Source organism: Maylandia zebra, unplaced genomic scaffold (genome assembly GCF_041146795.1).
Source record: "Maylandia zebra isolate NMK-2024a unplaced genomic scaffold, Mzebra_GT3a scaffold26, whole genome shotgun sequence".
NCBI lineage: Eukaryota > Metazoa > Chordata > Actinopteri > Cichliformes > Cichlidae > Maylandia > Maylandia zebra.
This window is the reverse complement of record NW_027490056.1, coordinates 142361-156304: the sequence shown is the minus strand read 5'-3', so window position 1 is coordinate 156304 and position 13944 is coordinate 142361. Positions and strand designations below refer to the sequence as shown.

The window sequence follows — 13944 nt, the reverse complement described above, 5'->3', positions numbered from 1 at the left end:
TCGGTCATAGTTATAGTTTTTGGTCTTAGTACCTTTAGTGTTTTGTTTCTTAGTGTTTTGTCAGTTCAGTGTTTTGCTTCTTAGTGTTTTGCCTGTTTGCTTTGGTCTCTTGGTTCATTTCCTGCCGTCATCGCAATAAAGGTTCACTTTTCTGTTAATCATTACTATTCCTCGTCATCATCTGCTTTTGGGTCCTGTTTCCGCACACATCGGCGCACCCCGCCGTGACAGAACGAACTGACCAGTCATGGACCCAGCGGATTCTGCTCTCACCGAGTGTCTGGAGGAGACTGCTCGGATCCAAGCGATCCTCGACCGCTTCTTTACAGCGCCCGATTTGAAGAGCAAGCTAGTAATGATCAACGCTGCTGAAGCTATTATGGAGAGGGATCCCCGCCTTCTCCAGCTCCCGGACTCACCTGCCATCGTTGATGCCTTTACGAGGATAAAGGAGATGCTGCAGGCCCAGGGACTGTCGAGTCAGGAAATGGCTTCCAGCACCCACCAGTCACAACAACCCCACAATCAGTCATCTCCATTGCTGCCTCCGGAACCTGAGTGTGTTTGTGTCGGTTCGCTGAGATTCGCCGCAGCGTCACCACCTCTCAGCTCACCAGTTTCCACGCCCTCATCACAGTCTCGCCATACTCCTGTCACAGTTCAGCGCGAGGAAGCGCCGCACACCATAGACTTGGACGACGACGAGCGCCAGTCTATATTCTGCGCTCTCTTGGAGGAGGAGCTCCGGTGGAAGCCGTGGCTCATTCCGGAGCACGAGCACTCTTTCCGGGGAACTCGACTGGCTCTCGGGGGACCTCGGAGTTACCAGGGACTTCCACCCATCGCTCCGCCGTCTTCCACTCCTAAGAAAAAGCGGCGTGCGCGCCACCGACGCTCCGTATCACAAACGCAAGTGAGTGATTACATTTTGGCTCCTCATGTTTTCTCTCAGGAAGTTGTTGAAATTGACACTACTTTTCCGGTTAATGAGCCCGGCTATACAGAGACTGTTTGCCCTGGAAAAGCTAGCCATCAGGCTCAGCTAAGCTGCTGTGGTACTGCTATCCAGGCCGGTCTGGAGCCAGAGACGGGGGTACAGCTGGTGCGGCCAATTTCAGTGTCAGCCGGAGGGCCCGGGGAGCCCGTCCGGCCTCATGCTTCATCTGCTGGAGGTTCAGGAGAACCCAGCCAGCTTCATGTCTCGTCTGCTGGAGGTTCGGGAGAACCCAGCCAGCTTCATGTCTCGTCTGCTGGAGGTTCGGGAGAACCCAGCCAGCTTCATGTCTCGTCTGCTGGAGGTTCAGGAGAACCCAGCCAGCTTCATGCTTCGTCTGCTGGAGGTTCAGGAGAACCCAGCCAGCTTCATGCTTCGTCTGCTGGAGGTTCAGGAGAACCCAGCCAGCCTCATGTTTCGTTTGCTGGAGGTTCAGGAGAACCCAGCCAGCCTCATGCTTCGTCTGCTGGAGGTTCAGAAGAATCCAGCCAGCTTCATGCTTCATTTGCTGGAGGTTCAGGAGAACCCAGCCAGCTTCATGTCTCGTCTGCTGGAGGTTCGGGAGAACCCAGCCAGCTTCATGTCTCGTCTGCTGGAGGTTCGGGAGAACCCAGCCAGCTTCATGTTTCGTCTGCTGAAGGTTCAGGAGAACCACATCAGCCTCGCCATGTCCAGCCTCACGCCACGTCTGCTGGCGGGCCCGAGGAGCCCGTCCAGCCTCACGCCACGTCTGCTGGCGGGCCCGAGGAGCCCGTCCAGCCTCACGCCACGTCTGCTGGCGGGCCCGAGGAGCCCGTTCAGCCTCACGCTTCGTCAGCTGGAGGGCCTGAGGAGCCCGTCTGGCCACCTTCTGCTTCACCACCTGTGGCTGCCTCACTGTCACCTGGTTCTGCCTCTGCTACGCCAGGACCAGCTCCAGCCTGTGCTTCGTCAGCCGCAGCTCCAGCCTGTGCTTCGTCAGCCGCAGCCTCAGAGTCTTCGTCCTCGCCTGGTCCGGCTTCAGCCTCAGAGTCTTCGTCCTCGCCTGGAGCAGGAGCAGCTTCTGCATCAGCTGCTCCTGCTCCACCTGGTCCGGCTCCGGCATCAGCTGCTCCTGCTCCACCTGGTCCGGCTCCGGCTTCAGCCTCAGAGTCTTCGTCCTCGCCTGGTCCGGCCTCGGCTTCAGCCTCAGAGTCTTCGTCCTCGCCTGGTCCGGCTTCTGCATCAGCTGCTCCTGCTCCACCTGGTCTGGCTCCGGCTTCAGCCTCAGAGTCTTCGTCCTCGCCTGGTCCGGCCTCGGCTTCAGCCTCAGAGTCTTCGTCCTCGCCTGGTCCGGCTTCTGCATCAGCTGCTCCTGCTCCACCTGGTCCGGCTCCGGCTTCAGCCTCAGAGTCTTCGTCCTCGCCTGGTCCGGCTTCTGCATCAGCTGCTCCTGCTCCACCTGGTCCGGCTCCGGCTTCAGCCTCAGAGTCTTCGTCCTCGCCTGGTCCGGCTCCTGCATCAGCTGCTCCTGCTCCACCTGGTCCGGCTCCGGCTTCAGCCTCAGAGTCTTCGTCCTCGCCTGGTCCGGCCTCGGCTTCAGCCTCAGAGTCTTCGTCCTCGCCTGGTCCGGCCTCGGCTTCAGCCTCAGAGTCTTCGTCCTCGCCTGGTCCGGCTTCTGCATCAGCTGCTCCTGCTCCACCTGGTCCGGCTCCGGCTTCAGCCTCAGAGTCTTCGTCCTCGCCTGGTCCGGCCTCGGCTTCAGCCTCAGAGTCTTCGTCCTCGCCTGGTCCGGCTTCTGCATCAGCTGCTCCTGCTCCACCTGGTCCGGCTCCGGCTTCAGCCTCAGAGTCTTCGGCCTCGCCTGGTCCGTCCTCGTCAGAGTCTTCGGCCTCGCCCGGTCCGTCCTCGTCAGAGTCTTCGGCCTCGCCCGGTCCGTCCTCGTCAGAGTCTTCAGCCACGCCCGGTCCGGCCTCTGCCTGTGCTTCTGCTACGCCCGGTCCGGCCTCTGCCTGTGCTTCTGCTACGCCCGGTCCGGCCTCTGCCTGTGCTTCTGCTACGCCTGGTCCGGCCTCTGCCTGTGCTTCTGCTACGCCTGGTCCGGCCTCAGCCTCTGCTTCTGCTACGCCTGGTCCTGTGCCCTCCAAGCCTCGGCCGGTACGCCTGACACTTGGGCGCCGCCGCCGCCTTCCGCACGGCCGGCCACCTGAACTGTTTCTACGCCGTTGCCGTCCGCACGGTCGGCCGCCTGAACTGTTTCTACGCCGTTGCCGTCCGCACGGTCGGCCCCCTGAACGGTTTCCATGTCGCCACCATTGCCGTCCGCACGGTCGGCCCCCTGAACGGTTTCCATGTCGCCACCATTGCCGTCCGCACGGACGGCCCCCGGAACTGTTCGACCATGGACTTCTGTGCCGTCGGCCTCCGGGCCGGCCCCCTGATCACATGAACTATGATTTTCTGGACCGTCACCCTCCGGGTCGGCCCCCTGAGGAGTCATGAACTGTTCCCTGCGCTCCTGTGATTTTGATGGACGTTTTGTTTTTGGTTTTTTTTGGCCTTGTTTCTGATCAAGTGCTGTCTGCGTACAGACTGGTCTTCCCACACGTGTATTCATTAAAATCATTGTTTGACCAAGATCTTCTGGACCTGGTTGTTTGTACTCTCCTTCCTCAATGTTTGAACCTTAACAGACTGTATGATGACTTTATAAAAGTAACAGCAGCAGAGCAGGACGACTGTAATGTTTTTAAATTTGAGTAATCTCTATTCAGACCTCCACTGTCATGGATCCACTTCAGTTTGTGTTTACACCGTTCATATGTCCACACAGAGCAGTTTAAAGTCACTTGATCAGTGTTCTTCTGTTCAGTCACTGGTGAAGATTCGAAGAAAAAAGCAAACAAACAAACATTTAAAAAAAAAAATAAATGTAAGGTGTTAGCATATTGTTTAGTTGTTCACAGCTTGTAAGTACTGGTGGTCTGGTGTGGTATAAATACTCACTGATGACATCAGACAGATAAACCACAGCATCTGGACCTTGCTGTTTCCCTGGATTGCCTCTAAACTGTCTGCAGGTGTAACGACCAACATCCTCAGCTGTGACCTTCTTTATAACCAGTGAGCATTCTGCTGTAACACTCAGTCTGTCTGATTTGGCCTTTTCTTTGATCTGTCCATGATTAACCAGCTCTACTGCTGGTGTGCTTCTTGATTCAATGAAGTGCTTCTTCAGAGCTTCATGTCTGGTTTATCAACCCTTCTTGCTTATGTGTGAACATTCTCACCAGCTCTTGTCCAGATGTTGATGACCACAACAGCTGCTATAAGTGCTGCTAAACCCAGAGGCACTATGATGAGCCTGTACCAGCATGAGCCTGGAGACAGAGCATGAAAAGCATGAAAATAATATTTTAAATGTCATTTTCTGATTGTTTTTGTTTTTTAATGTAGATGAATACAGAGGAAAAAAAACATGTATCTGAAATTAAAACATTTCATTCTAAAATATAGAAATATTGAAAAAAAAAAAGCTGAATATTGTTGATTACCTTGTAATTTTGTTGAATCATCCATGATTTCCAGCTCTTTTGTTGTGTTTCCAGTTGTAGTTTCTGATTTTATTGTTGTTGCAGTATTTGATTTCTCACCTGAATAAAATTCAGTGGACCTTTCATTAGGAAACTAAATTCAGTCAATTACAGTTTTTTCTGAATGCTGAAACCCTAACTGTGATTCCTGTAGCACAATCTCTAAAACTATTCAGACTTATAGCAAAACCACTCACTGAGTTTGCAAAACTAAAAGCACAAAAACTGCTTTGCACTCAGTTTGCAATTTTGTAACACACACTTTGCAAAACTGTAGGCACAACTCACTGCACAACACTCAATTACCAAATTTCCAACACACTCCTAGCAAAAGTATACACATGTATGGCTATCATTAACACTAATTTGCCAACTGTCTGGCACACTTTCACATGTGAAAACTTTTTTAGATAATTAGTTCACTTTGCAATCAGCCTAAGCACTATAATACAGGTAAGCTGTGTGTGCGGAGTACAATGGAGGGAGCAGAAAGAGTGAGAAGTAGAGGAGGCCGAGGAAGAGGACGTGGAGGTGAAGAAGTAGAATGAAGAGGACGATAAGGACAAGGAGGAGCAAGAGGAAGACGAGGAGGGGGGAGAGGAAGATGAGGAGAGGGGGAGAGGAAGGGTAGGAAGAGTAAGAAATAGAATTGCTGATGACATCAGAGCTACAATAGTGGACCATGTAATCAACCGTGGAATGACCCTGAGGGAAGCTGGCCAACGGGTCCAGCCTAACTCGAGCCGCTACACTGTAGCAAGTACCATAAGGACATCTTGAAATGAGAATCGGTTAGTACAGTCACTTCGCACAAAGATTTGTAGCACTGCCATATGCCAATGAGAAACACACCAATACCATTGATGTACAAATACTGAAATTGCTACTTTACAGAATTGCTAGATGACCAGATGCTGGGGGCAGAGGAAGCATGTTCACTGCAGACCAAGTAACCCATATAGTCATTATGGCGATTGCAAATAATCCTATACTTGGAAATAAACACTTGTGTTTGTTTTGATGTGTTTGAATAAACACCAGTACTTGAAGTTTGGCTCCCTCTATGCTTATGGATCTATGACAGAAGTATGAGCTCAAACTGACATAGCCTACCTTGTGCACAGAGAAAGCAAAAGCCAGATGTGTTTTGTATTCATACCATCAGTGTGCAGTTGGTGCATTGTGTGCTTAGTAGATGATGGCTTGTGTGTACTGTTTGATACGGAAACACCATTTTTACGAAGGTGTGAAGAGTTAATCTAGCTGTGTTTGCTTTTACAAGAGAACTACAATGTTTTGATTATTGGGTGACAGGTTTTCTTATTTGTGTGAAGAGTTTTGCAAAATTAGCCAATAGTTACAAAAAATGTGCTTAAGAAATCAGAAAAAACTGTAAAGCTTCAGATCAATAAAATGAGCGGATATTTTAGGTAATTAGTCAGATTAATGCAAAGTTATTTTGAAAGGTTCTTCAGAATCTCTCCTGGTTTCTGATGACTGAGCGCTGAAGGTAAAAAGCTGCTCTTTTTTTCCTTCTGTTGTTACGCTACAGTTAAAGTCATAAGTTGATATATGAGTGATGCATCATTCAGAAATGTCACAGTAGCAGAGCAGAAGACTCCGATGTTTTTAAATTTGAGTAATCTCTATCCAGAGCTTCACTGATATGGATCCACTTCACTTTGTGTTTGCACCGTCCATATGTCCACACAGAGCAGTTTAAAGTCACCTCAACAGCTTTCTTGTGTTCAGTCACTGGTGAAGATGAAATTCAAGAGAAATACCAAATAAATATAAGTTTCCTTTTTTCAAAATGTAACTTGTCAGCATGTTGTTCTAACAGGATGGTTTGAGCTCAAAAATATAGTGTTGCAAATACTCACTACTAACAACAGACAGATAAACCACAGCATCTGGACCTTGCGGTCTCCCTGGATTGCCTCTAAACTGTCTGCAGGTGTAACGACCAACATCCTCAGCTGTGACCTTCTTTATAACCAGTGAGCATTCTGCTGTAACACTCAGTCTGTCTGATTTGGCTTTTTCTTTGATTTGTCCAAGATAAACCAGCTCTACTGATGGTGTGCCTCTTGAATCAGTGAAGAGCCAGACAGTAGTGTCACAGTTGTGATGATTGTTGATGAGATTTTCACAAGGCAAAGTGACTTTATCTCCATCTCTGACAGTGAAGGAGAGTGGAAGATCTCCACTATTTACTCCTGAGAACATGACAGAATCAAAAATGTTAACACTACATTTTTCAAGAGTGCATCAAACTCAGTTTTCATTGTTCACAGAAACACCACAGCTTTGTGTGCTAAATAAAAATGATATTACTAAAATTAAAAAGAAGAATAGTTTTCAAATCCTAAGACGATGTACAGTGTAAAAATCATCCTTACCTCCAAACTGAAGCATGAGTACAAAGAACAGAAACATTTCTATCCATCTAAATGTAACCATCGTGTCTCTCAGTCTCTCCTTTCTTCTCAGGCTTCTAAAGCATAAGCGTGTCTTCTTCCTGTAGTTTTCGATCTATGACTTCCTCATTATGACTTTCAGCTTTCTTTCTCACATTTCTGCCATTATTCTTACACAACCAGACTGTCACAGCTTCCATGTTCCTCATTTATTAACAGCCAGTTGTTGTTAAAGTGACTCCTAAAATTAATCTCTTAGATAGTTAAGTAAGGTTTGGTTGTCCTGTCCACTTTACTTTATTTACTTCTGCAATATGAGAAACTGAATCATAATGCTCAGAGTTTACGCACACCGCCAAACCAAAAGGGCTCGTATCAGACGCCACAGATACAATTGCAATGAGAAGCAGCACACACTTTGAAAACCATGTTTTTTCTTTTCCTTGTGTGGTGCAATAACAGTTTTCCTGCTGCGTCGAGCAGAGGGAGTAGCAGGAAATGCATCTTGAGTGGGTGAAACCCCTCTCTCCCATTTGTCCAATCGAAAAGTTTACAGAGACGAACAAATTTGCAGGATCATAAATCCCAAAGAGATGATTTTCACAAAGCACAGGGATTTAGAGGAGTGTTAATCACAGGATGTATAGCCCAATGTAAAAATGAAGTTTGTTGTTTTCCATTGTGATTCTATATTGTTGAATACGGAATAATTAACTAATTCAGCTTTGAAACACACACTCAAACAGTTCTGAGATATAGATGTTTAAATGACTGCAAGCAGAAACAGCTGATGTAACATGTGACTTTTATTATGTCTGAGGATGTTAGATTATTTCTTCCACTGCTTCACATTTTGTTATAAAGAATATACAGCACCCCCTTCTGGATAAAGGGATTGCTACAGTAATAAATTCTGAACTTTGTCAAACTGGAGACAATTTATGGATAAAACATAGTGCAACATTCTGTGTTAGAAATGTAAATGAGCAGTATAATATCCTTTTTGTTAAACATGGAGAACTTATGCCTAACAGAAACATTTTTACACAATCTGATACAAATAACAGGTTAAAAAGGGCCTGAGCGCAACCATAACCAGTGTAACGTAAGAAAGCTTGTATGAGCTGTAGCTGTTTCGTCAACACGTGTCTCTCACTGGTTTGTTAACGGCAGCATAGAGGCTGCTGGGATCACTGGAGGGTGCAGCAGAAGTGATGTGACTTTTCATGGTGATGTAGGTCACTGTGTCATCATCTTCATCATCATCTTGACCCACAACCTGAAAATGAATACACAAAAAACAAAATAATTAAGACCATAATAATGTAGGGTAAGGCAGATATGATAATAGTATTATAATCTTAATATTTATTCTTAACACTCAGATATCAACATTTACCTTGCTCTTTCATGGGAATTTTTATTGTTATTAACTGACATCACCTGAATAACCAACAGGACAGCTTACCTGAGCTTTACTGGTGGTGTTGTTAGTGTAGCTGATGGAGGAATAGGGAACAGCGTATTCAGATTCAGCCTGCACAGATACGACAACATAGAGACTGCTCAGTAATGCTTAGATTCAACATATGGGAGAACAAATACAAGTGGTGAGTAGGGATGGGTACCGGTGTCCGGTGCCATAAACGGTAGTAACCAGACCGAAAAGCAGCGCACATTTCGGTGCTTTATTTCGGTGCTTTTTTTTCCTGAGCTGTGATACACTTCTAGCCAATCATTTTACGTTTCCGAGGATAGTAGGCGGGCCCAGGTACGTACATTCTTTTAGAGCAGAGCTACAGATTAAAAATGTCCAAGGCGAAGCGGTCAAAAGTCTGGCTGTACTTCACAGCAAAATATGCAAACTCAGCAGCCTGCAACAAGTGCTTTAAGCTGATACTGTGATACTGTCAAAGGAGGTAACACCTCAAATCCGATGAAATACCTGGCGACGCATAGCGTTTTTTTTTTTAAAAGGCCAGAAATGCGCTGTATTTGATAGCTTGCTGCGAGACCTCACACCGAGCACATCTACTGCGGGTGTGGTGCCTGTTGTCAGACCCGGAGTTAGCAACATCCCCAAAAACACGAAGAGTAGAGTCCTGGCCCCTAGCACTGCCAGTGTAGCAGAAATGATGAGGATGATGATGGCAGCAGCAGCAGCCGTTCGTCTCTGCGTGAGTAGCTTAATGTTGTTCGTGTGTAATTTATGTTGAGTAGGCTCACCACGTTATTACATTAATGCATGTAAGGTGAACTAGCAAACACCATCGTAGCTACATGCGGCTGTCTTCTTGTTTGATGGCAGATACTCCCTTCACTCTGGCCAAAAAGGCTAAAATGACCAAAGAAAAAGAGGGAAACGGCTAAACATGAGAGGTTTTTGGATAAAGTTTGTGTTTTTTCCATTGTTTAAGCACTGCTTCCAGCCAAGAGTGATACCATATATGCCCCATAGCTGCAGAAAAGGCTAACATTGTTATCTTTTTACAAAAAACCAGCTGAACATGAGAGGTTTTTGGACCAATTTTGTGTTCTCCATTCTTTAAGCACCGGTTTGAGCACCGTTTAAGCACCGGCACCGTTTCAAAAGTACCGATTTGGCACCGGTATCGGATAAAACCTAAACGATACCCATCCCTAGTGGTGAGTAAGTATTTGAGCTCACAGAGTCCTGAATGGTTCCTGGAGCAGACAGAGTCACTGCAGGGTTTAAACTGAGTTCCTGAAACAAATAAAACAGACAAAGAAGCCTCATAAACACAGCAGACTATAATCACATCAGTGAGAAAGACTGATTACTCGTATATAGCATGAAAGTGTTATAACTCACAGCATTTTCATTCATCTGTGATTTGTGTTCTGAAAAAGAGAAAAATCAATTCAAGCTTTTAGAATGAAAGTCCATCCTGGTTTCTGCAGTCTCCCTGGTGATGAAAGCTCAGTCTTGTGAAAGCTCTCACCTTTAACTCTCTTCCATATGATGCCTATGAAAGCACTCATTATGAGTACTGTTAACCCCAGCGCTACAACAATAAACTTCCACACACCTGAAGAAAAAGAAAAACATTAAACACATTATGTCTGCAGGTTCTTGTCTTTTTAAAATCCTGATGTATAAAAATCAAATGTGTTTTAGGTTGTATAAAATTACTCGGTTAAGATCATTGTATTTGCTTAAAATGACCAACAAAGAAATATTGTTCTGGTTATAATGTTATTTCACTGACAGAAATGTTTTTTAAAAATAAGCTTTTTTATAAACTGGAACAGAAAATGAACAGTAGCCGCATTAAGCTGACTTCCCCTTTTCCTTCTTTCCATTAATACATCTCCACAGGATGTTTTCTTTTACAGCTTATTTTTGGGAACTTGCTGAAGTGAAGTAAGTGTATCGTGTATAAGAATCCAACGCTGACTGTTGGTAGGAGCGGGCTTCTGCAGTCTGTTAAATTGTGCTTCTTTTGCAGTGCTTTTCTACTTTACCTGACTTCAAAGCGCTTTATACAACTCGCCTTATTCACCCAATCATACAAGCACTTTTTCTATGATCATATCCCCAAAAAAGTTCTTTGTTTGTTTATAACAGGATGAAGTTATTGTAAGGACTGAAATGTTTACGTATCCCTTCTCTGACCAGAAGATTGACTGAAGATAAACTCCTGCACGTTTCCACCATGTGCTACTTGGCATTTCAACATCTCAGAGTTCTTGGATGTGTAAATATGATCAGATGTTGCAAAGGTCACACTGCAGGCAGACTGTGACATCCTCAGGTCTTTGTTACCATAGAGCCACTTCACAGTGTATTTACATTCTTTATATGTGGACACAGAGCACTTCAATGTCACTGTGTCATCATCCTTATATTCAGTTACTGTTAAAAAAGAGAGAACAAGAATAACATTTACAGTAATCATCACTGTAGTTATAGTTATTGTAATGTTTCAGTTTGATGTTCTAATAATCTGAAAACATTATGATGGAAATACTCACGGTTAACAACAGACAGCTCAGCTACAGAGTCTGAACCTTCTTTTTGTCCTGATTTGTTGAACCTTCTGCAGGTGTACTGACCAACATCCTCAGCTGTGAGCTTCTTTATAACCAGAGAACATTTTGCTGTAACACTCAGTCTGTCTGATTTATTTTTGACCCCTTGGTGAATCTTCCCGTTTTCAAACAGTGTTACTACGGCTCTATTTGACTGACTTAAGAGCCAGGTAGTTCTGTCACATTTATCTTGATCATCTGTCACATTTTCACATGACAAAGTGACCTCACCTTCATCCCTGATAATAAACTCAGAGTAGTCAGCTGCTGCTGCTGTGAAGAAAAGAATAAAATCAATAATGTCAACAAACTAAGCTTTTGTAATCTCATTTATAAACGTTTAAATATTCTTACCTGACAATTGAAGCATTAGTATCACTGATGAAAACATTTGAATCCACCTGAATTCAGCCATTCTCCGTCTTTCTCCTTCCTGTTTCTCACATTAAAAATTAATCTCTGAAATAGTCCTTCTTGTAGAGATGCTGTGTCCACTTCCTGTGATTTATGCTAATATTATGCTGATATAGAGGGCCAGGTGAAGAGGACAACTATCTGCTGTTGATGTCCAAGCTGTAACAGATAAGATGTTTTCTTTCTAGCTCTAACACGTGTTGGTTCCTCATTGCATTTCTGAAATAGTTTTTCCTCTGAGAAGAAAAAGGGAAGTCTTTTAGTAGGAATGTGAGTACATCAGCAGCAGAATTTTTAGCACTTAATGATGACCAAAAAGAGAAACACAGATCGTTTCCACACTCAGTGTCCTTTAGATATTTTAAAGCTGCAGGAGACCATCTGCATTCACTTTGGACTGTAATATATAAAAAGATCATTTGTGTGGATTCTCAGGACTGTTTGATGAAATGTAACTTAAAAGGTATATAGACAAGCTAATGGGACAAACCTTTCACTGGAACAGCTGGTACAACATGTGACTTTTATTATATTACTTTCACTGCAGATTAAACATCTTCACTGCTACACCAGTCTGTTAAAATGTGGGCTATATGCTTTCAAATCATGGCTGGATAAACGTTCTCAAACACTCTTTAATGTTTTTGTTAATTGATATGCTTTTAAAAATATAAAAATATTATTTAATCAAGACAGTTACCATAACAGAGCAGGTAAACTAACTCTAGCCTCCAAACACGCTAAACGTCACTAATGTCTCACATATGAAAACTCGCTCTCTCTCTTTCTTTCGCTCGCCCGCTGTCCGTTGCGGGTGTCACCCCTAAAAACTTCCCCTTCTCCCTAAACAACCAAATGTCACATGTTGCCTTATCATTTTTTTTTTGATTGGCTGACATGGTAAACTGGTATATAGCTTGAACTCCGCACTTTTGACCCAAGTTGAAATGGAGACTCTGACGTGCTGCATCTTGTAGCTGGGTCCTCTTAAACTGGTCATGTGATTTTGACGCGTCCCGCGACCTCAGAGGGTTAAATTAGTTAAAATGAATTCACAGATGCAGAATTTGTTCTACAATTCATCATTTAAGTAGAATCCTTTATTTCAATGTGTGTGGCTCTTGTGGTCCTCCATACTTTACACCCATAATGGTAACAGGCAGTGGCGAGAACATAACTGCTAGCGACCATTTCAAATATCGTTAAAAAGAGTAAGTTACTTTGACCATTTTTAACGTAAGTTAAATACAAAAAATTCCCACTAAAACTCAAATTAAATGATGCCACAGTAAATAGCCCACAAAATGAAGATTTCCGTTGAACAGTAGTGCCTTTTATCCGTATGTTAAAAACCGGATAATTCTTTTAGGAAAAAACAACAACAAAACAACGTTAAATAAAACTTACATTTCAAGCACTTACAGATTAATTCCTAAAGGCAAATTTAATATCGAAACAGCTGGTATTTCAGTGCTCTAATGGAAACTTGTTCATGTCACATAACATTGACATCCACTTCTTAACCCTCTTTATAAAAAGTACACACAATCTTTAAACCCTTGTTTAATATAATCACTCACCACTGTAGACGGTAGCTTTTTCACTACATACAAGCTTAACTGAGAAGCTGAAGCGCAGTCGATGATCTTTTAGGGAGCGGGGTCAGATTGATGTACTGTTAACGTGGGGATGTGTCGTGAGGAGGTGCCGTTCACACGTCTGGAGTTTTTCTTTCTTTATCCTGAGTCAAGATTGTTCTACTTTAAGAGAGATGAGTGGATAACTGAATGGGAGACAGAAAGCCCGTCATCAGTTGCCTTTAAGGCTAGCTTCACATATAGCAACAGCAAATGGATGCTCTAATTCCCCTGCACAATGTTGCTGAAGTCAATAAAAATGGCAACAAGGCAAATTAATCACTGTGGAAAAAAAGAAAGACAAATTTATACCGTTATTGGAACAAACTATGGAAAATAAAAACATTTACAGTTTTTTCTGAATGCTTAAACCCTAACTGTGATTCCTGTAGCACAATCTCTAAAACTATTCAGACTTATAGCAAAACCACTCACTGAGTTTGCAAAACTAAAAGCACAAAAACTGCTTTGCACTCAGTTTGCAATTTTGTAACACACACTTTGCAAAACTGTAGGCACAACTCACTGCACAACACTCAATTACCAAATTTCCAACACACTCCTAGCAAAAGTATACACATGTATGGCTATCATTAACACTAATTTGCCAACTGTCTGGCACACTTTCACATGTGAAAACTTTTTTAGATAATTAGTTCACTTTGCAATCAGCCTAAGCACTATAATACAGGTAAGCTGTGTGTGCGGAGTACAATGGAGGGAGCAGAAAGAGTGAGAAGTAGAGGAGGCCGAGGAAGAGGACGTGGAGGTGAAGAAGTAGGATGAAGAGGACGACAAGGACAAGGAGGAGCAAGAGGAAGATGAGGAGGGGGGAGAGGAAGATGAGGAGGGGGGAGAGGAAGATGAGGAGGGGG

At 44.3% G+C, this 13944-nt stretch overlaps 1 protein-coding gene across 2 annotated transcripts; it reads right to left on the bottom strand.

The window, feature by feature from the left end:
* Positions 1-7838: 7838 nt before the first annotated feature.
* On the bottom strand, positions 7839-11651 carry LOC143416163 (uncharacterized). Of its 2 annotated transcripts, none has more exons than XM_076881590.1 (8): positions 11373-11651; positions 10962-11291; positions 10603-10842; positions 9929-10015; positions 9799-9827; positions 9634-9690; positions 8434-8502; positions 7839-8244 (listed from the first exon to the last, which is right to left on the bottom strand). In XM_076881590.1, the coding sequence occupies exons 1-8, from the start codon at positions 11431-11433 to the stop codon at positions 8104-8106; spliced, it is 1014 nt and encodes a 337-aa protein (XP_076737705.1). In that variant the 5' UTR covers positions 11434-11651; the 3' UTR covers positions 7839-8103. The 2 variants fall into 2 exon arrangements, with proteins under 2 accessions (XP_076737705.1, XP_076737706.1); XM_076881591.1 differs by having other exon boundaries at positions 10962-11288.
* Positions 11652-13944: the final 2293 nt, after the last annotated feature.

Excerpts from the sequence above, each read along its gene's own strand:
- LOC143416163 (XM_076881590.1), bottom strand. The coding sequence starts at position 11,433 with ATGGCTGAATTCAGGTGGATTCAAATGTTTTCATCAGTGATACTAATG. Across the intron at positions 10,016-10,602 it reads TATCTTCAGTCAATCTTCTG|GTGTGTGGAAGTTTATTGTT; the intron begins GTCAGAGAAGGG and ends CTTTTTCTTCAG. Across the intron at positions 9,828-9,928 it reads CATATGGAAGAGAGTTAAAG|AACACAAATCACAGATGAAT; the intron begins GTGAGAGCTTTC and ends TCTCTTTTTCAG.